We start from the raw sequence: 20474 nt of genomic DNA on the forward strand, positions 1-20474 counted from the left end.
TCCCACTGCTCAGCTTAACAACGTCCCTGGTGCATTTCTAAAATATGCTGGGGAGAACATCCAAATAGTCTCTCAGACCTAGAAGCTGTCAGGAGCTCAGCTGGCACACCGGCATGACCTCACAGAGGCCCTGAGGGACAGGCAAGCTGGCCCACAAAAGAGAGTAATGTCCCCGTGACCTCATAGAGCCCCTGGGGGTAGTTAAGCTGCCCCCTACCAAATAGCTTCATACTTAAGGGGAGGCGTTAAATCTCCCATCAGACACTGGAGGCTGAAGAGAGCAGGTAATTTAAGAGAATTCAGACTACGGTGGAAACAGTGAGGGTGAGTGTGGGGTCAGGGAAGAACCCCTTTACACCCACCAATTCTCTCCTTCAAATGCCCCCTAGGCTGTTTTTGGATTAGGGAACACGCATCTGCTGATGTAAAGTTGGCTCCACTGTAAAATGACCTGCTGGGGTTTTCCCCCTCATTGTTTCCTAATGAACTATATTTCTTTTAGTGTGTTTTGGCCTGCATGTCCTTACACTCTGACCGACTTTCCTGAGAAATCAGTGAAGTATCGTTTTGCATGACTCAGAAGTCCCCAAAATGCTATTAACTCTGAGAATGAAAAAGAATTTCCTTACAAGTGTCTATAGTCCATACACACTTGCCTGGGAGTCAGTCCCATTGAACTCAGTGGAGCTTACTTCTGAGCAGACTGTTTAGGATTGCTCTTCTTAAGACTGAGTGGTTTGTTGTTGTTGTTATGTGCCTTCAAGTCGATCACGACTTATGGCGACCCTATGAATGAGCGACCTCCAAGAGCATCTGTCATGAATCACCCTGTTCAGATCTTGTAAGTTCAGGTCTGTGGCTTCCTTTATGGAATCAATCCATCTCTTGTTTGGTCTTCCTCTTTTTCTACTCCCTTCTTTTTTTGCCAGCATTATTGTCTGAGTGTTACAAAATGCAACACCAGGCTTGGCATTAGAAGGATGAGCTGCAGCAAGTCTCAGGCTCACAGCTTACCCTTTAGAAAGTACTGTAGCTCAGTGGCAGAGCATTTGCCTTGCATGCAGAAGGTCGCAGGTTCAGTCCCCACCACCTCAAGTTAAGGCTGAGAAAGACCTCTCTCTGAAACCTTGAAGAGCTGCTGCCAGTCCGTGTAGACAATACTGGGCTAGATGAACCAATGGCCTGACTCGCACAAGGCAACTTCCTTCCTGTGCACCCCTACCTTCTTCATCGTGACCATGAGGAGAAGTTTGGAAGCTTTCCCTTCCGTGTTGTAGCTTTACATCAAATTCTGCAGATGCTCTTAACTGTTGCTAATGGAAATGAGCCAACTTTAAGCTATGCCAGTGTAAAATCCCTGAGGAAACAGAGGCTGTCCAAGCTATAGGACGGTACTCCGAGTTTGAATTAAGGGGAAACTACAAATAAGGACTTGTTTACCAAAATATCTGTGTCCTCTTTCTCCTGAACTCTCATTCCCACGCAGACCGCCATGATCCACAGCAGACTGCAGCACTGCATACTGATAGCCGGCTACCTTGCCTACCTGTTGGTGGGTGCCCTCATCTTCCAGGTTCTGGAGAAGGGTGCTGAGAGGGAACAACATGGCACAGTCTTTAGAATGAAGGAGGACTTCTTGGCAAACTTCACCTCTCGCAGCCCAGCAGACGTGGAGGTCTTTGTAGAGGTAGGACATTATTTCGGCCAGGAGGGAGCTGGTGTTTCTTTATTTATAAGGTCTCTGACTCACCTTTCACTAGAAGGTACTAGGCTGGGTTCTTACCGTTCCAGCCAGGACAGAATAGTTTACATTCAGCAAAAGAGGTGGGTGCCACAAAACAAAACAACTGAAAGGCCAGGGTAAAGAGAAGTGAGTCTTCGGCACCCCTGAAGTCATACAGACTTTACAGAAGTCTGTATTCAAAAAACATGTTCAAGGTGGCTGTAGACATTTTCTACTCTGATTCTGCGACCAGAAATTTTACAATAAAATTTAATTGTAAAGGAAGTAGATGGGGATATCAGGCAAATTTCTACATGCTTATTTGGTAAGCTCTGAGATGACTGTGGTCACATCTCCGCCTTACATTTAAAGCACATGGTTTCCCACAAAGAATTCTGGGAACTGTAGTTTGTTAAGAGTGCTGGGAATTGTAGCTCTGTGAGGGGAAAACTACAGCAACCAACAATGGTGGCTGGTCACCACTTGGGACTGGTGGGGCTGAAGGCAGGAAGCCCAACAATAGGTGGAGCCAGAGCCAATGACAGGCAGAGCCAACTAATTGTAGTTTTGTCCCCTTCCTCCTTCCTGCTGAGTTCTACAAGGGCAAAACGATGACTGAGGAGGAGGAAGCTAAGGGACGATGCTGCCCCTGGACTTGCTGTAAGTATAGTAGTGTAGCAGCAAGTCCAGAAGTGCCGGGTCCCTTCATGTTAGTCACAGCCATGCCCCCCCCATGTTTTTCTTGCGGGGTTGAATATGAGATCCTTGTTAATACCTTCTCTCACAACAACAGACATCCCTAGGAGCCAATAAGCATAAAAGAGAGTGTTAGTTACTGAGAAGAGTCTTCTCAGTGGCTGACTCACCTCCTTCGCTCTGATTGGCTCCAATCAGCAGGAAAGCACGAGGAAGCATGTTAGAAGACTCTTCTCAGTGGCTAATACACTCCCCTTTCATGCTGATTGGTTGTCTCCTGTATCCTATAAACCAATCAGCATGAAAGGGGAGTGTATCCATGAAAGGGACCCTGCTGGAACCCTGCTCCTAAAAAAGTAAAGGGTCTAAGACCCCCGAGACCCTGGACGACTACACCCCTGTGTAAGTAAGGAGGCAAGCAAGTGGGGGCTGGCTGAGGGCAAACTGAGGTGGGTGGAGCAGAGCCCCATTTGCTCATATGGACTAGCTTTCACTATCTTCTACACAACTATTAGCTGCAAGAGCCCTGTCTGCTTTTGTGCCTGGCCACCCTAGGTGAAATACAGAGGGCTTCTGGAAGCAATCACAAGCAAGACTTGTAATCTTCTCTGAACTGATTCAGATCCTTCCTCCTGATGTTAAGTCCTTCACCTGTGTGTGTTATGTGCCTTCAAGTCGGTTACGACTCTGATTCTTCTGATGCGCAACCTATATTCTGGACAAGAGGCTACTGTAAGGACAGAATATGGAGAAACCGATTGGTTCCCAGTCGGAAAGGGTGTGAGACAGGGGTGTATTTTATCACCCTGTTTGTTTAATCTGTACGCAGAACATATATGGAAAGCAGGATTGGACCAAGATGGTGTGAAAATTGGAGGGAGAAATATCAATAATTAAAGTTGTGCAGATGATACCATACTACTAGCAGAAACCAGTAATGATTTGAAACAAATGCTGATGAAAGTTAAAGAGGACAGCACAAATCAGGTTAAATGAATGACCAGGATATGGAATCAAAACTTAAGAGGAAGTATATATGGGGAGGGGGGGATGCAGTTTGGGAGGGGGCAACCCAGAAGGGGAAAGAATCATTGGCCAGTGGGGAGCCACATGAACTCACCTTTCTTTCTACACCTGAAATGAAATCGCCATACAGCATAAGGCTATTCATGATGGCTGTGTTCACCCTCCACTGTCAGAGGCAGTATGCTTCTGAATACCAGTTGCTGGAAACCACAGGAGGGGAGAGTGCTCTTGTACTCAGACCGTGCTTGCAGATTTTCCATTGGGGCATCTGGCTGGCCACTGTGAGAAAAGGATGGTAGACTAGATGGGCCACCGGCCTGATCCAGCAATGTTCTTATGGCTTTCACCAAAGTTAGATGGAGAATGGCACTGCTAGCAAAGGGTGAATGATTTGGTTAGAAACAGGGTATGGTGATAACCAGTGGATGGCTATTCTTAGTACTGAAATAGTCGAACTGAATCTTGCTTTCAATTGCAGAAACTGATAGAAGCTATTAGGATGGGAATATATCCAATAGGAAACAAGCTTCCCGATGAACACAGCACCTGGGATTTCAGTAATTCTTTCTTCTTCGTGGGCTCTGTGTTATCCACAATAGGTAATTTGGTTTTGCTTCTCCCCTAAAAGAATATTCAGTGCATCCGAGTGACCTTGCTCAGATTTATTTATTTAAATTGATTTTTACATTTATATCCCACCTTCTCTCCAAGGAGTTCAAGGCGGCATGCAGGCATAGTTCTCCTCCTTCTGATTTCATCCTTAGAACAACCTTGTGAGGTAGGTTAGGCTGAGAGACAGTGACTGGCCCAAGCTCACCTAGTAAGCTTAGTGGCCAAACGGGGATTTGAACCTTGGTCTCCCAGGTCCCAGTCTGGCACAGCACCTACTCTTTGGAACTTCCGGTCTTTGCTGTATTCCTTTCGACGCCTGCTTAAAGTTTTTTTGTTTAGGCAAGCCTGTCCAAACATGCAGATGTGGATCTGTTTTAATTGTTTTAAATATGTTTTAAATTGTTTTACATATGCTTTTGATTACTTGTTTTTAATGGTTTTGTTGATAATTTTAATGGGTTTTTTTTGTAAACCACTTAGAGGCCTTTACATTAAAGCAGTATATAAATGTTGTTAAATAAAAATAAATAAATAATAAAATGTGTACATAAGCAGCAGTTCTTGCCAGCAGATTATGTGATGGGGTGGGAACGTAGAGGGCCCAGTCTACATACAGTGTACAGGGCCCAGCAAATCATGATGGCACCCCTGCAGACACTCTAACCACTACACCATACTGGCTCTCTTAACACACATAAATTGTGTTAAGCTTCAAGCTTTACTTTTGTTCACACTTTGCCCACATCCTTGACCTTGTCTTCCCCTTTCTGTCCAAAGAAAGATTTTATTATTTATTTCAACAATTTATATACTGTTTAATTACAATTGTCCCTAAGTTGTGTATAAGTAACTCAATGGAATAAAGATAAAACTCAGTTAAAATTATAAAATCAGAATTCAGTTGGAACGCCTGCTAATTTTTTTTTTTTAAGTCTTCAGTAGGTGCTGGGAGTTTAACCAGAAGATGGCCTTTCTGGCCTCAAGTGGAAGGAAGTTCCATAGATTTGGGTCAACAATATTGAACTCACGGTTCCTGAGGCATAGGCGTCATAGCGGATCACTAACAGTGACTCCTCCAAAGAGGGATTGGCAGAGCTCTTAAAAGTGCTAATAAGAGACTTGACTTTCCCTCTTCTTAATTATTAGGTCAAGCAAACTATAAATAATCCCCATTATGATTGTTAGTTAATACCAGGCAGGAGTGGGGTGTGTGGATCAATCCACTAATAGGAAGTCATTTCAAGCTTGCTGTCTTAATTCATATATCAACGGAGTCTTATCTGCCCTTTCAAAAATGGGGTATGGCAAAGACAGGCTAAAATATAAAGTCATTGAGAGTTGTTGTTGTTACTTTTACAACAGAATTAAATCCTGAATCTCACTGATTCTGAAAACAAAAGTTGCTGGGAATTTATACATTTAGGTGTTGCTACATTTCAAGTATAGCACAGTGGGGAGGAAAGCCTGGCTGAGAGTCCAGAGTCTGTGAGTTCAAATCCCCGCTCGTATCTTCTGGGTGTCAAGGGCCAGTTAAAGATCACCCCCACAGTGAGTGGCTCAGGGGTTACGTGCCCTGCCACCTGTGCAGCAGTGGGCAAGCTGCATAGTCCCAAGGAGCCCAGTTGCCCTCCAGCTGGCAGCTGCGGACAAGGAAGGGGCTGGCTTGTGCAGCTGTGGCAAGCTGAGCAGGCCCCACCCAGCTGGGGAGGACTAGCCCCAGAGGGAGGCAATGGTAAACCCCCTCTGAATACCGCTTACCATGAAATCCCTATTCATAGGGTAGCCATAAGTCGGGATCGACTTGAAGGCAGTCCAATTCATTCATTCAAACATTTCAAGAGGATGTGGGAGCCTCTCTCTCATAAAGAATGTTCACATCCAAAAACTTTCAGATGGCTATATATTGCACACTGAATTTGACAATGTTTCTAGGGTAAATATGATTTCAGCATGGGATAAGGAAGAACATTATTGTTATTGTTGGTGTTATTTATATTTGCACCTGACCTTGTCCACTCTTCAAGGAGGTCATGGGGGCACACATGCAGTTTTCATAAGAATATAAGAGCCTGGTTGGTGGAATAGGCCACAGGCCCATTTGATCCTACATTGTGATGTCACAGGAGCCAACCAGACACCTCTATAGGAAGTCTGGGAGCAGAGCCTTTCGCATTTATTTATCTATTTCTCACACTCCTGATACCAACTCATTATTTAAACCACAGCTGAAGTTAGCTGGACTAGGGAAACCGGTTCAGATCTGATTTGATGCAACTGGCCTGATTGATGCCTGTCTCAAATTCATTACTGTCAGCACACTCCTATGCATTCAGTGGGGCTTACTCCCCTGATACGTTTGCATAGGATTGCAAATTCTTTCCAGCAAACTGCCCCTGTCCTTCACACTGGAACAGACAAAAACCACAGACCATTTTACTCTGGATGAATGTCTTCAATAATACACAACAACATGCATTAAAATGAGTGGGAAAATCCATCCCATGATCACTATTGAATCTTTCTGATGGGCAAATACAAAAGGGCGATTCAAGTGTGTTAGGGAGAAACTAATCGGCATTGTGACCTTGAGTGTGTGCCATAACCTGCAGCGTATGAGACCCAATAAAAGGGCTTATCTGGTGTTCAGCCCTTGGACATGATGTTTCCCAGGTTGCTGAATTTCTTGGCTCTGTCCACTTGCATATTTGGATCAGTAGATAATACTGTTTTTTCTAATTCATTCTCTGATTATTCTGGACAGCCTGCAAAAATCTTCAAGGGATTTCAGCCCCAAACAACACTGTCTGGTGCTTAAAACTATGTGGAACATGTTGCTTATTTCAGCTGTATACTATGGAGAATATGTGTGTGAATACATCTTGTTGCTATATGCCTTCAAGTCAATTACGGCTTATGGCGACCCCATGAATCAGCGACCTCCAATAGCCACTGTTATAAACCACCCTGTTCAGATCTTGTAAGTTCAGGTCTGTGGCTTCCTTTATGGAATCAATCCATCTCTTATTTGGTCTTCCTCTTTTTCTACTCCCTTCTGTTTTTCCCAGCATTATTGTCTTTTCTAGTGAGTCATGTCTTCTCATGATGTGTCCAAAGTATGATAACCTCAGTTTCATCATTTTAGCTTCTAGTGATAGTTCTGGTTTAATTTGTTCTAACACCCAATTATTTGTCTTTTTCACCATCCATGGTATGCACAAAGCTCTCCTCCAATACCACATTTCAATTGAGTTGATTTTTTTCTTATCCTCTTTTTTCACTGTCCAACTTTCACATCCATACATAGAGATTGGGAATACCATGGTCTGAATGATCCTGACTTTAGTGTTCAGTGATACATCTTTGCATTTGAGGACCTTTCCTAGTTCTCTCATAGCTGCCCCCCCAGTCCTAGCCTTCTTTTGATTTCTTGACTATTGCCTCCATTTTGGTTGACTGTGTCAAAGTATTGATAATCCTTGACAAGTTCAATGTCCTCATTGTCAACTTTAAAGCAACATAAAACTTCTGTTATTACTTTAGTGTTCTTGACATTCAGTTGTAGTCCTGCTTTTGTGCTTTCCTCTTTAACTTTCATCAGCATTCGTTTCAAATCATTATTTGTTTCTGTTAGTAGTATGGTATCATCTGCATATCAAATTACTGATACTTCTCCCTCCAATTTTCACACCTCCATCTTCTTCCAATCCCGCTTTCCATATTAAGAAGTAATTATTATTTATTATTATTTATTAAATTTATATTTTGCCCTTCCTCCCAGAAGGACCCCAGGGCAGCAAACAAAAACACTAAAAACAGTCTAAAACATCATATAAAGAGACTTAAAGAAAAATATCTTAAAAACTTCTTTATACATTTTTTTTTAAAAAACATCTTTAAAAAGCTTTAAAAACATCTTAAAAAACAATTCCTACACAGATGCAGATTGGAAGAAGGTCTCTACTTAAAAGGCTTGTTGAAAGAGGAATGTCTTTAGTAGGCACCAAAAAGATAACAGAGATGGTGCCTGTCTAATATTTAAGGGGAGGGAATTCCAAAGGGTAGGTGCCACAACACTAAAGGTCTACTACCTATGTTGTGTGGAACTGACCCCCTTGCCGCCCTGGGCTCCTACCGGGAGGAAGGGCCGAATATACATCTAATAAATAATAAATAAATAAATAAATAAGATATCTTCAGGAGGCCCTCATGTGCAGAGTGCAGTGACTGACTTGGTATATAAGGGGTACTAGAAATCCTCCTAATATAAGAAAATCACAGAATTCACAGAAATCAAATTTCTAAAGCATCCCTAAAGTCTTTGGGACTGCAGTTGATTTTAGCTGTGATAATGATGAATTGATGAATTTCTTCCTTGGCTCTTTCCTTACTAGAGATGAACCTAAAAGTTTGTTTTTTTGTAATAATGGAAATGCAGTGTCTCCTTCAGATGTTCATACTGAGTATCTTACAAATCTTCCATTTTTTTAGGGTTGCCATGACAGGATTCTTCAATTCACCAAATGTTTTATAAAGACTCCATATTCACACCTGTGATGGCCACACCCTGGCCACCTGGGGAGACAAGATTCAGCCACAAGAGAGTGTAGCCCTCTCTTCCTCCTGCTCTCCCTGTTTGATGTTCTCTTCACCACCAGAAAAGGAGTTAACACAGTTTAAGGAGGCTGCCCCTTATCAAACAGTCTCCACATTTCCCTGGGGTCTCTCTGAAGCCTCTTGGGGTAGCGTGGTATAATGGATTCCAGCATGGGTGGTGAAAATAAAGAGAGACAACATCAGATTTGTGAACGAATGAATAATTTACTATGACAGAAAAAAATGTGGAGTTCAAGCCAAGCAAAAGTTATGGAGAAAGAAATGCAATGTCCAGAAATGCCACTCCATGCAATGCAGAAAAATGTACAGGAAACCAATACAGAATAAATGACAGAAAATCTATTATTAATTAATTACATTTATATCCCACCCTTCCTCCCAGAAGGAGCCAAAGGTGGCAAACCAAAACACTAAAACATCTTAAAAACAGACTTGCAAATATATTAAAACAAAACATCTTTAAAAACATATTAACAAAAAAAATCTTAAAAAGCAATTCCAACACAGATGCAAACTGGGATAAGGTCTCTCCTTAAAAGGCTTGTTGAAAGAGGAAGGTCTTCAGTAGACATTAAAAAGATAACAGAGATGGTGCCTGCCCAATATTTAAGGGGAGGAAATTTCAAAAGGTAGATACCACTACACTAAAGGTCCTTTCCTATGTAGTGTCGAATGGACCTCCTGATAAGATGCAGGAGGCCCTCACCGGCAGAACGCAGTGATCGACTGGGTACGTACAGTACCTTGCAAAAGTAATCAGACCCCTGACCAATGCTCTCATGTTACTGAATTACAAATGGTACATTGTGATTTTGTTCTGTATGATACTTTATTTTGAAACACTGAAACCCAAAATCAATTATTGTAAGGTGACATTGGTTTTCCAACATAAAATGTTTGTAAGAGACATAAAAAACTGAAACATGTTGGTTGCATAAGTATTCAACCCCCCCCCCACATTAATATTCGGTAGAACCAAAGATGCCCAGTCCCTGATGATGAGAAGCATCCCCACAGCATGCTGCTGCTACCACCATACTTCACTGTAGGGATGGTGTGTCATGAGGTAAGAGCAGTGTTAGGTTTGTGCCACACATAGAGCTTTGGGTTTTGCCCAAAAAGTTCTATCTTGGTCTCATCTGACCACAAAACCTTTTCCCACATTGCAGCTGGACATGCTTTCCGGCAAACTCCAGACGTGCTTTCAGATGGTACTTTTTGGATAACGGCTTCTTTCTTGCCACCCTCCCATACAGGCCAGTGTTATGCAATGCTCTTGATATATGATTGACTAGGGCACCGTTACTCCACTCCCAGACACTGAACTCTGTAGCTCCTTCAAAGTGATTGTTGGCCTCTCTGTGGCTTCTCTCACAAGTCTCCTTCTTGTCCGAGTGCTGAGTTTTGAGGGACAGCCTTTTCTTGGCAGTGCCTGGGTGGTGTGATGCAGCTTCCATTTCCTGATTATTGATCCAACTGTGCTCACTGGGATATCCAAACACTTGGATATTACTTTGTACCCTTTTCCTAATCTATGCATTTGTATTACATTATCTCTCACTTCTGTAGAATGCTCTTTGGTCTTCCTTTTCCTTCAGATCCACAGCCTGACCAATGATCCTTCAACAGTGGGGGTTTTAGCCTGACAATGTGACAGCAACTTTAATGGTTCACAGGTGGAGGCCAATGGTAAGGTAACGGTGTCCTCAATAGGACAATTCTTTCATCTGTGTAAACTGGGAGCTTCCACAGCACAGGGGTACAATACTTATGTGAGCAATAGTTTTTTATATTTCTTACAAAAATTTCCCAACATAAAACCAATGTCACCTTACAATAATTGATTTTGAGTTTCAGTGTGTCAAAATAAAATATGTTGTTATGTGCCTTTAAGTTGATTTCAACTTATGGCGACCCAATGAATCAGCGACCTCCAATAGCATCTGTCATGAACTACCCCATTCAGATCTTGCAAGTTCAGGTCTGTGGCTTCCTTTATGGAATCAATCCATCTCTTGTTTGGCCTTCCTCTTTTTCTACTCCCTTCTGTTTTTCCCAGCATTATGGTCTTTTCTAGTGAATCATGTCTTCTCATGATGTGTCCAAAGTATGATAACCTCAGTTTCATCATTTTAGCTTCTAGTGATAGTGGTGAGGGGCTTTGAGAGTGTCAAAGAAGCTAAGTGCAATGCCGTCAGGAGTCTAGACCAAGAGGGTCACCCAATAGTGAATGGTCAAGGTGAGACACCAGATTAAGATACATCCAGACTCAGAGGAAGGCAATGGTAAACCACCTCTGAATACCTCTTACCATGGAAACCCTATGAACAGACTAATAAAGTATCATACAGAATGAAATTACAATAAACCATTTGTAATTCAGTAATATGAGAGCCTTGGTCAGGGGTCTGAGTACTTTTGCAAGGCACTGTATATGGGGTAAGATGATCTTTCCCTTGGAGCAAAAACAAATTAAAAGTGGTTAAATGCCACCAATGTGACCTAGTCCCTAAATGCACCAGGCCCTCAGTAGGATTCCTTGCTCATGAGTAGCCCTTTGTTCCTTGAAGCTTTCGTTCAGCAAATGTCTGCCTATCTCCCATGCAGCTTATCACAATAAGCCTTTTCCTAAAAAACTCCAGGATGGCTATTCCTTAGTAAAAACTATCCTTGTCAATCATATGCTCCATCCCAGTAGGTCACAGGACGTTATGAATGGTCCAGACTGGGATGTGACTTTCCATACACAGGCAATGGCTAACACTCTGCCTTAATAGTTGTGCCCCCTGACAAGGTCTTATGATCAGCCAAGGCCAGGTGATTTGGGCAGATCAACCCTGGACCAACCAAACAGACAGACAAGTATAAACGTGCATTCCCAGGTTCTACACAGCATTTCCTATAAAACATAGTCCATACTATCAGTCTGACAAAAGAAGATTTATGTAACTTTAAAATTGACAATGAGGACATTGAACTTGTCAAGGATTATCAATACCTTGGCACAGTCATTAACCAAAATGGAGACAATAGTCAAGAAATCAGAAGAAGGCTAGGACTGGGGAGGGCAGCTTTGAGAGAACGAGAAAAGGTCCTCAGATGCAAAGCTGTATCTCTGAGCACTAAAAGTCAGGATCATTCAGACCATGGTATTCCCGATCTCTATGTATGGATGTGAAAGCTGGACAGTGAAAAAAGCAGATAAGAGAAAAATCAACGCATTTGAAATGTAGTGCTGGAGGAGAGCTTTGCGCATACCATGGACTGCAAAAAAGACAAATAATTGGGTGTTAGAGCAAATTAAACTAGAACTATTACTAGAAGCTAAAATGATGAAACTGAGGTTATCATACTTTGGACACATCATGAGAAGACATGATTCACTAGAAAAGACAATAATGTTGGGAAAAACAGGAGGGAGTCGAAAAAGAGGAAGGCCAAATGAGAGATGGATTGATTCCATAAAGGAAGCCAAAGACCTGCACTTACAAGACCTGAACAGGGTGGTTTATGACAGATGCTATTGGAAATCGCTGATTCATAGGGTCGCCATAAGTCATAATCGACTTGAAGGCACATAACAAATACTATCAGTCCTGGACAGCAAAGTCTGATTCTGTCACAATATTCACACACTTTGCTTCTTCCTGAAAGCACTTTGGACAGCTCCTTGAAATTTGGACTAAAACCCGGAGTGGATTCACTGCCCCACTGACATTGGAGCCACCAGTCTCCACTGGTTGTATCTGGTGTCACCATTCTTCTTGTGCAGCAGGCTTCCACTTGCACAGGGGAACTTCCCCCTCCTCTCCTTTCCTTTGCAGTCCCCTCTGGAGCATATTTTGGCAGCTGGTGGGCAGAGGAGAGGAAGTTCCGTTGCACAAGCAGAACTCCATTTGCACAGAATTGGATCCAACCCCTAGTTGGGACCCATTTCTGCAACTTAGGATATTGCTGACTCCATGGTTGTTGCCAGCACAAGAGGAATCCTTACTTGGATATTTTTTGTAACCTTTCTATCTTCCAACAGGCTATGGAAACCTCTCTCCCAAAACAGCAGGTGGTCAGCTCTTTTGTGTCATTTTTGCTCTCTTTGGCATCCCCTTGAATATTGTCTTCTTGCACCACATTGGCAAGATTCTCTCAACTCTCTGCGAAAGGCTTGCTAAGTGGCTGTGTAAGAAGGGAGTAAAAAAGGTAATTATTTATTATTTATTTATTATTTGATTTATATCCCACTCTTCTTCCCAGCAGGAGCCCAGGGCGGCAAACAGAAACGTTAAAAACACTTTAAAACATCATAAAAAGACCTTTTTGTTGTTGTTGTCATGTGCCTTCAAGTCAATTACGACTTATGGCGACCCTATGAATCAGTGACCTCCAAGAGCATCTGTCATGAACCACCCTGTTCAGATACATTAAAACAAAACAATGTTAAAAACATTTTTTTAAAAAGCTTTAAAGACATATCTTTTTTTAAAAAAGGGTTAAAAACATATTATTAAAGAAAACATATTAAAAGCAATTCTAACACAGATGTAGACTGGGACAGGTCTCAACTTAAAAGGCTTGTTGAAAGAGGAAAGTCTTCAAAAGGCACCGAAAAGATAGCAGAGGTGGCGCGTGCCTAATATTCAAGGGGAGGGAATTCCACAGGGTAGATGCCGCCACACTATTCAAGGGGAGGGAATTCCACAGGGTAGATGCCGCCACACTAAAGGTCCGTTTTCTATATTGTGCAGAACGAGCCTCTTGATAAGATGATATCTGCAGGAGGCCCTCACCTGTAGAGCACAGTGATCGACTGGGTATATAAGGGTATCCTGGTCCCGAGCTGTATAGGACTTTGTACACCAAAACTAGAACCTTGAACTTGGCCCGGTAGCAAATGGGCAGCCAGTGCAATTCTTTCAGCAGCGGCGTGACATGTTGGCGATACCCTGCCCTGGTGAGCAGTCTCGCTGCTGCATTTTGTACCAGCTGCAGCTTCCGGATCAACCTCAAGGGCAGCCCCACATAGAGTGCATTACAGTAATCCAACCTGGAGGTAATGCAGTTATTTTATGCCAAGATTATGTGTAATATAATGAGCCACAAGACTCACTCCAACATATGCTTCCCATTGGGACATCTGATTGGCCACTGTGGGAGCAGGGATCCTAGACAAGATGTGCCTTGACCTGACCCAGCAGGGCTCTTGTTATGCTCTTATATGATATTTTATTTGAAGGGCAGCCTGATACTGGAGTAACTGGCACCCAGATTCTGTTTGCCCTTGCAGACCTACTTGCATCGCCTATACCTGAAAGTACATGAAAGGTTGTCACATAGAGGAGGGCTGGGATCTCTTCTCGATCATCCCAGAGTGCAGGACATGGAATAATGGGCTCAAGTTGCTGGAAGCCAGATTTCTACTGGACATCAGGAAAAAACTTCCTAACTGTTAGTGCCATACGACAATGGAACCAATTACCTAGAGAGGTAGTGGGCTCTCCGACACTGGAGGCATTCAAGAGGCAGCTGGACAGCCATCTGTCAGGAATGCTTTGATTTGGATTCCTGCATTGAGCAAGGGGTTGGACTCGATGGCCTTGTATGTTCCTTCCAACTCTACTATTCTATGATTCTACCATAGTTATAACGGTGTGTAGCAGCCAGGATATATTGGACAAATCTGATTAAGTCCAAATACTTCAAGCAAATTTGGTTAACTCCAAGTTCAAATCTGGATCCAAATACAAATACGTCTGTTGCTTTGGCCTCCTGTGCTGACATGTAAATACCGCCAAATTAGGTATCCCAACATCACAAAAAGATCAAGGTTCAAACAAGTCAACCCATCATGGGATGTAATATTGTACAGTAGTATTCACAGCAGTGGTGTAGAAAAAAAAATGTATGCAGAATGTCACCAACCTTTTTATGCCCATAAGCACATTTGGGTTTTTGACCAAGTGCTGTGGCTGCCACTTCATCTGCTCTCTTATGTCCCTCCTACCTGGATCAGCCTTCCCCTCCCACCCCAGAATTACAGAAAGAGAAAACATGCACACACACACCATACAGACTTTGCTTTTCCAATTAATCTGAGCCTTGAAATGCACATAGAGTGGAAAGAGGAAGTGAGAAAGCATCACTCTTCCAGTTTCCTCCTTTTGCTCCATGTTCTTCTCAAGGGAGATAAATGTACTTCACCACCTCACATCCAAGGGGGGGTGTCTTCAGAGGCCTTGTGGCAAAGGGTGCTATGTCGGTGACCTTTGATACAGTGAATGGCACTGATGACTGCAGAGGGTTCAGTTTATTCCAACTTTCAGCCAGATCTAACAATGTAATCCTATGAGCCTAATGTACTGCATTGTTATTTATAATTAACTGCTTCTAGAAGAAGGGAAAAATAAATTATACATGTCAATTATATTCATCCTCTAAACAAACACGGAAGATAAATCTTGGTACTTTTATAGTCTAATTTCAAATACTAATGGGGGAAAAGATCCAAACCCCAGAATTATTAGTTTTAAGAATTGCAAATTTTGGAACAAAGTTGTTCGTTGATGAATTTTCACCAAATGTCACCTTGAGAGATATTTGACTTTGCTGAAAAAGAATTGTGGACAAATCTGGATAATATATTTTTTCACATTTATGGATGTTGTTGTTTTTGTTTAATTTATTTTTATTTCCATTTTGCATTAACATGTATTTAGTTACAAAATAATACAAAAAACCTATTAACTCCCTTTCCCTCCCTTTCCCCAACCCCTATCACCCCCTTCCCTCCCTTTCCCCTACTGACTATTAACTTTCAAGATTTTATTTTGTAGTTTTCTTCTCTGAGAAACTTCCATTCTTAAGATATCCACAATGATCTGAAAGGGTAAGGCACTGGTCCCAAACTAGTGTCCGATGTAGCAGCCAAGATAAAAGGCCACCAATCCGCTTCAAAAGAGTCTTTTCTTTTCTCCCTCTGCCATTCTCATTTTCTGTGTTAACTTCTCTAATAGAGCGATTTCCCATAGTTTGGAAGTTTATTTTATTTATTTATTTATTAAACTTTTATACCGCCCCATAGCCGAAGCTCTCTGGGCGGTTTACAATAACTAAAAACAAATACAATTTAAAATCCATCTTTTAAAAACAATTTAAAACACAATTTAAAAATTCAAAACAATATAGAACACATGCTAAAATGCCTGGGAGAAGAGGAAAGTCTTGACCTGGCACCGAAAAGATAACAGTGTTGGCGCCAGGCGCACCTCGTCATAACAATCAGTCCATAATTTGGGGGCCACCACTGAGAAGGTCCTCTCCCTTGTTGCCATTCTCCGAGCTTCCCTCGGAGTAGGCACCTGGAGGAGGGCCTTTGATCTTGAACATAGTGTACGGGTAGGTTCGTATCGGTAGAGGCGTTCCATCAGGTATTGTGGTCCCAAGCCATGTAAGGCTTTATAGGTCAATACCAGCACCTTGAATCGAGCTCAGAAACATAAAGGCAGCCAGTGCAAGTGGGCCAGAATCGGTTTTATATGTTCGGACCGTCTGGTCCCTGTTACCAATCTGGCCGCTGCATTTTGCAGAAGCTGCAGCTTCTGAACTGTCTTCAAAGGCAGCCCCACGTAGAGTGCATTGCAGTAATCTAATTTAGAGGTTACCAGAGCATGGACAACTGAAGCCAGGTTATCCTTGTCCAGATAGGGACGTAGTTGGGCCACCAACCGAAGTTGGTAGAAGGCACTCCGTGCCACTGAGGCTACCTGAGCCTCAAGTGACAGAGATGATTCTAGGAGAACCCCCAAGCTATGAACCTGCTCCTTCAGGGGGAGTGCAACCCCATCCAGGACAGGTTGGACATCCACCATCCGGTCAGAAGAACCACCCACTAGCAGCATCTCAGTCTTGTCTGGATTGAGCCTCAGTTTGTTGTTGTTTTTAATACATTTTCTCCAAAATGTTAATGGATGGGAGGTGAGCGTCAACGTACAGCTGAAAAAAAATTGAATTGTCATCTTTCGACCATAATGAGGCATAAAGATAAACATTACCTACAGCACAGTTTAGATATTCCAGACTTTGGTACTACTTTCCCCTCAAGAATCTCAAAATCCTTTCAAAGGATGACACACAAATATTTAGAAAATCTTCAAGTTTACCAATTTAACATGGAATTATAATAGGTCAAGGTTTTTAAAATATATTGCATATTTCTAAAACCAAGGTTTATTCTTAGTTTACAGTTTGTCTGGAGGAGACAAGCTATGAGACTGAGTTCAAATGACTCTCTCAGCCAAACCATGGCTTAAACAGCCTTTGGGTCCCCAGATGTTGCTGGACTACAACTCCCATCAGCCCCAGCCAGCATGGCCAATTGTCAGGAATTATGGGAATTGTAGTCCAGCAACATCTGGGGACCCAAAGTTTGGGAAAGGCTGGTTAGCAAACAACAGCAGAGGAGGAGCAAAGTAGCCACAATCCCCTCTCCAGGAACCTTCACGCTTGTGCTTCTGGGCTAAGCTATTGTTTGGGTTAGCATTACATGCGAAGTAAGCCATTGTATGTGAATGGAGTATTGGCCATAGTATTCCAAATACCATCTGACTAGTGGGGGGAAAAACCCGGAAAAAAACAAAAACAAAAAGGCTCTGGAAAAAAACCCGGGGGAAAATCCAGGCTTTCTTCATTTTTCCCCAGATTTTTTTGAATGGGTCTTCACATCTCTAATAGTCTGGAATAAAACTGAATTATTACTTCTTTGGGGATGTATTTGACGGGGAATTTAGGGGTCTGCTGGACTGGGGGTCCTGAATAAATTGAAGACACAGGCTTGTAGCAAAAAAGTAGGCTTTTATTTAGTAAGACACATACAGAAAGTCAGTTTCCCATGATGTTCGATGGAGCTCTACCACATGGCACTGCTGCCTAGATTTTTATACCCTCCAGAACAAACAAATTAGCATCTTCCAATCTAAAAGTTACACATATGTATTACATAGACAATGTGCTGCCTACATTAAGATCTAGCCAACCAGATACTATTCAGAAAATCTAATACCAACCCATCACTTCTATGACCTAATACATTCTAAAGCTGACCTTTCCTGACTCTTTAGAGACACAGAGACTGCTGTACCAGGGTCTTACTCCCTTTATCTTATCTCCTGGTCCTAGCTGTACCAGCATACCGTACACTCCAAGAAGGGGCCCCAAAGAAACAGCATTAAGCAGAGAAGGAGAGAAGTTTAGCTTTGGTTAACCTATTAAAATATTATAAACTTATTATTCCTAAAGAATATATAGTTTATTTGTTTATTATAAGAATTTCTTACCACATTAACATACCTACAGATCTGTTAATGCACCCCAAATCATGTGCATGGCTGAAGGCCTAGGGTAGAAACACAGTTACTGTTGTGCCAGTTCCAGTGCATCTCTACCTCTTTTTTTTGAAAATGGGGCACACCATGATAGTCAAACTCCGCCCCTTTTTACTCTAAAACTGGTCCGATCAGTTCAAGTGCATTTTGTTTTTTTTACATTCAGCTTCAGGCAGATTTCACAACTGATTGGTAGATCATTTGTTTTCCAGGAGTGGCCAATGGGAACGCTCTGCTGCAGGCTCAGGCACTGTGACTGGCCCAACACTTTGCTGTGGGCAGTCCTGAAAGGTGTGAAGTCAGCCATGGGGGAAGGGAGGGGTGTCCAGCCAAGGGCAGAGTCGCTTCATAACGCAGCCAGAAAAACAATTCTGGCTGCTTTTGAAGCAACTAGTGTGCCCACAGCCTCAGACAGCTCTGTTGCATCAAAGCTACTTTTTTTGCTTTGTCTTTCAGAAAACAACAAGATGTTTGACTCTGCTGTTCTTCCTAGTTATGGGAATTCTAATGTTCCTTTGTTTGCCATCAGTCGTCTTTCAAGAGATGGAGGGCTGGACTTACAGTGAAGCAATCTATTTTGCATTTATTACTCTCAGCACCATTGGTTTTGGAGACTATGTAATAGGTAAGGCTTCCTGTTCGTTTCCAAACAATTATCAGATTGTGCATTTCAACTGGTGGTATAGATCAAATGAAGTCATTTGTGGCATCAAGGTACTGGTTATAACCAATCTGTTCAACTGAAGAATATGATGGCTCCATTCAGGTATCATGCTAAACCATGGTTTGTGCTAACTATAATTTGGAACCCAAACCAAATTTTAATTTTGCAGAAGTGCAACAGATTTAGAACTATTTGTCTGCTTTTGTTTTCCATCCATTCAGCACTCAGATTTATTTATTTCCTACCTTTCCTCTGAGGGGCCCAAGGTGGAATACGTGGTTACCCCCTCCCCATTTTAGCCTGTGAGGTAGGTTAGATTGAGAGTCAGTGACTGGACCAAAGTCACCCAAAGAGTTTTAAGGCTGAGTGGGGATTTGAACTCTGATCTCCCAGATCCTAGTCAAATACTTTAAGCACTACACCACACTGGCTCTTAAGTTGTAAGCTGCCCTCAGTGGTACCTCTGCACTAGAAGAGGGGACATAAGTGTATATATAAAATAAATTTCACACCTGTCTAGATGATGCAGAGCAATAGCAGTACCTATAGTTTGTTAAGTTGGACATCACTTCAACCCATAATTATACCACAAACCATTGTTGCAAACTCGGTTTAAGCCATGATTTCCAAATCTAGCTTGGCAGCCAATCTCAAACCATGGTTTCTCCATTAACGACATCACAGCAAATCATGATTGTTAAGCATCCTCAACCATGGTTTGATGTGATGCTTGGGTTGAGCCAAAGTGTTTCCTGGTGAAAACTGCAGGAGCTGGGAGACAGGAACAGAAGCTTTACACCAGCGCAGTATGTACAAGAACTCAGACTTTCTAGCTTATTGTGCTTCATCAGGAAGGACCAGAGTGCTGGTTTACACTACCTGGTTGCTTCTCCTTTGCTCTTCTAGTGGCACAAGTGGGATAAACAAATCTAGAAGCTGTAATTAAGCTTGGTTTAGTATCATGTCCAGATTTGGGATTATGGTTTGTTGCTCAGTAACAAGCCACACTCAGCAAGACAACAAATTATGGCTTCTGGTTGGCTAGCAATCCAAGCTGCTTGGAGAACAACCAGTCATCATCCCTGGTTCAGACATAATGTAAATACATAATTCTTGGTTTGTTTATCCCACTCATGTCAACGGATGAGTGAAACGACAGTGATCGGGCGGCATGCACCAGCATCCAAACCAGAGCTTGGAAAAGTTACTTTTTTGAACTACAGCTCCCATCAGCCCTAGGCAACATGGCCACTGGATTAGGCTGATGGGAGCTGTAGTTTAAAAAAGTAACTTTTCCAAGCTCTGATCCAAACCATCCCTTTGCCACTGGAAAACGCCAGCTCTTCTACCTCACTTACTAACAATGAGCTTAAAAGACGTTCAAATAAACTGCACTGGCGGTCTCTTAAATCACCTCCTCACAAATATTATATTGTTTTCTCTGTGTCCCCAGGGAGGCAGCATGGCAAGAATTATTTCACCGGCTACCGGATTTTGGTAGCTATTTGGATTATTTTTGGACTTGCCTGGATAGCTCTGCTCTTTAATCTACTAACAACATTACTAGAAGACCCAGAGAAGAAACCCATAGAGGAATATCTCCAGGTCAAGGCAGTTATAAGAAAAAAGAAAACCTCAAAAAGGGTTCCATCCACAAGATTTCCACTGGAACATAATTTATCATTGCATCCTGGTGGAGATGGGCAGAAAAATCAGATATAGCATCTAGGAAACTTATGGTCTGTTTTTTTATAATTTACAGGCC

The 20474-nt window shown here is 42.3% G+C and overlaps 1 protein-coding gene across 1 annotated transcript; it reads left to right on the top strand.

Moving 5' to 3' along the window:
- Positions 1-1492: 1492 nt before the first annotated feature.
- On the top strand, positions 1493-20453 carry LOC133378451 (potassium channel subfamily K member 16-like). Its single transcript, XM_061613305.1, has 5 exons — positions 1493-1687; positions 3924-4044; positions 12702-12868; positions 18502-18670; positions 20163-20453. The coding sequence occupies exons 1-5, from the start codon at positions 1493-1495 to the stop codon at positions 20429-20431; spliced, it is 921 nt and encodes a 306-aa protein (XP_061469289.1). The 3' UTR covers positions 20432-20453.
- Positions 20454-20474: the final 21 nt, after the last annotated feature.

This window comes from Rhineura floridana, chromosome 2 (genome assembly GCF_030035675.1).
Source record: "Rhineura floridana isolate rRhiFlo1 chromosome 2, rRhiFlo1.hap2, whole genome shotgun sequence".
NCBI classification, from domain to species: domain Eukaryota; kingdom Metazoa; phylum Chordata; class Lepidosauria; order Squamata; family Rhineuridae; genus Rhineura; species Rhineura floridana.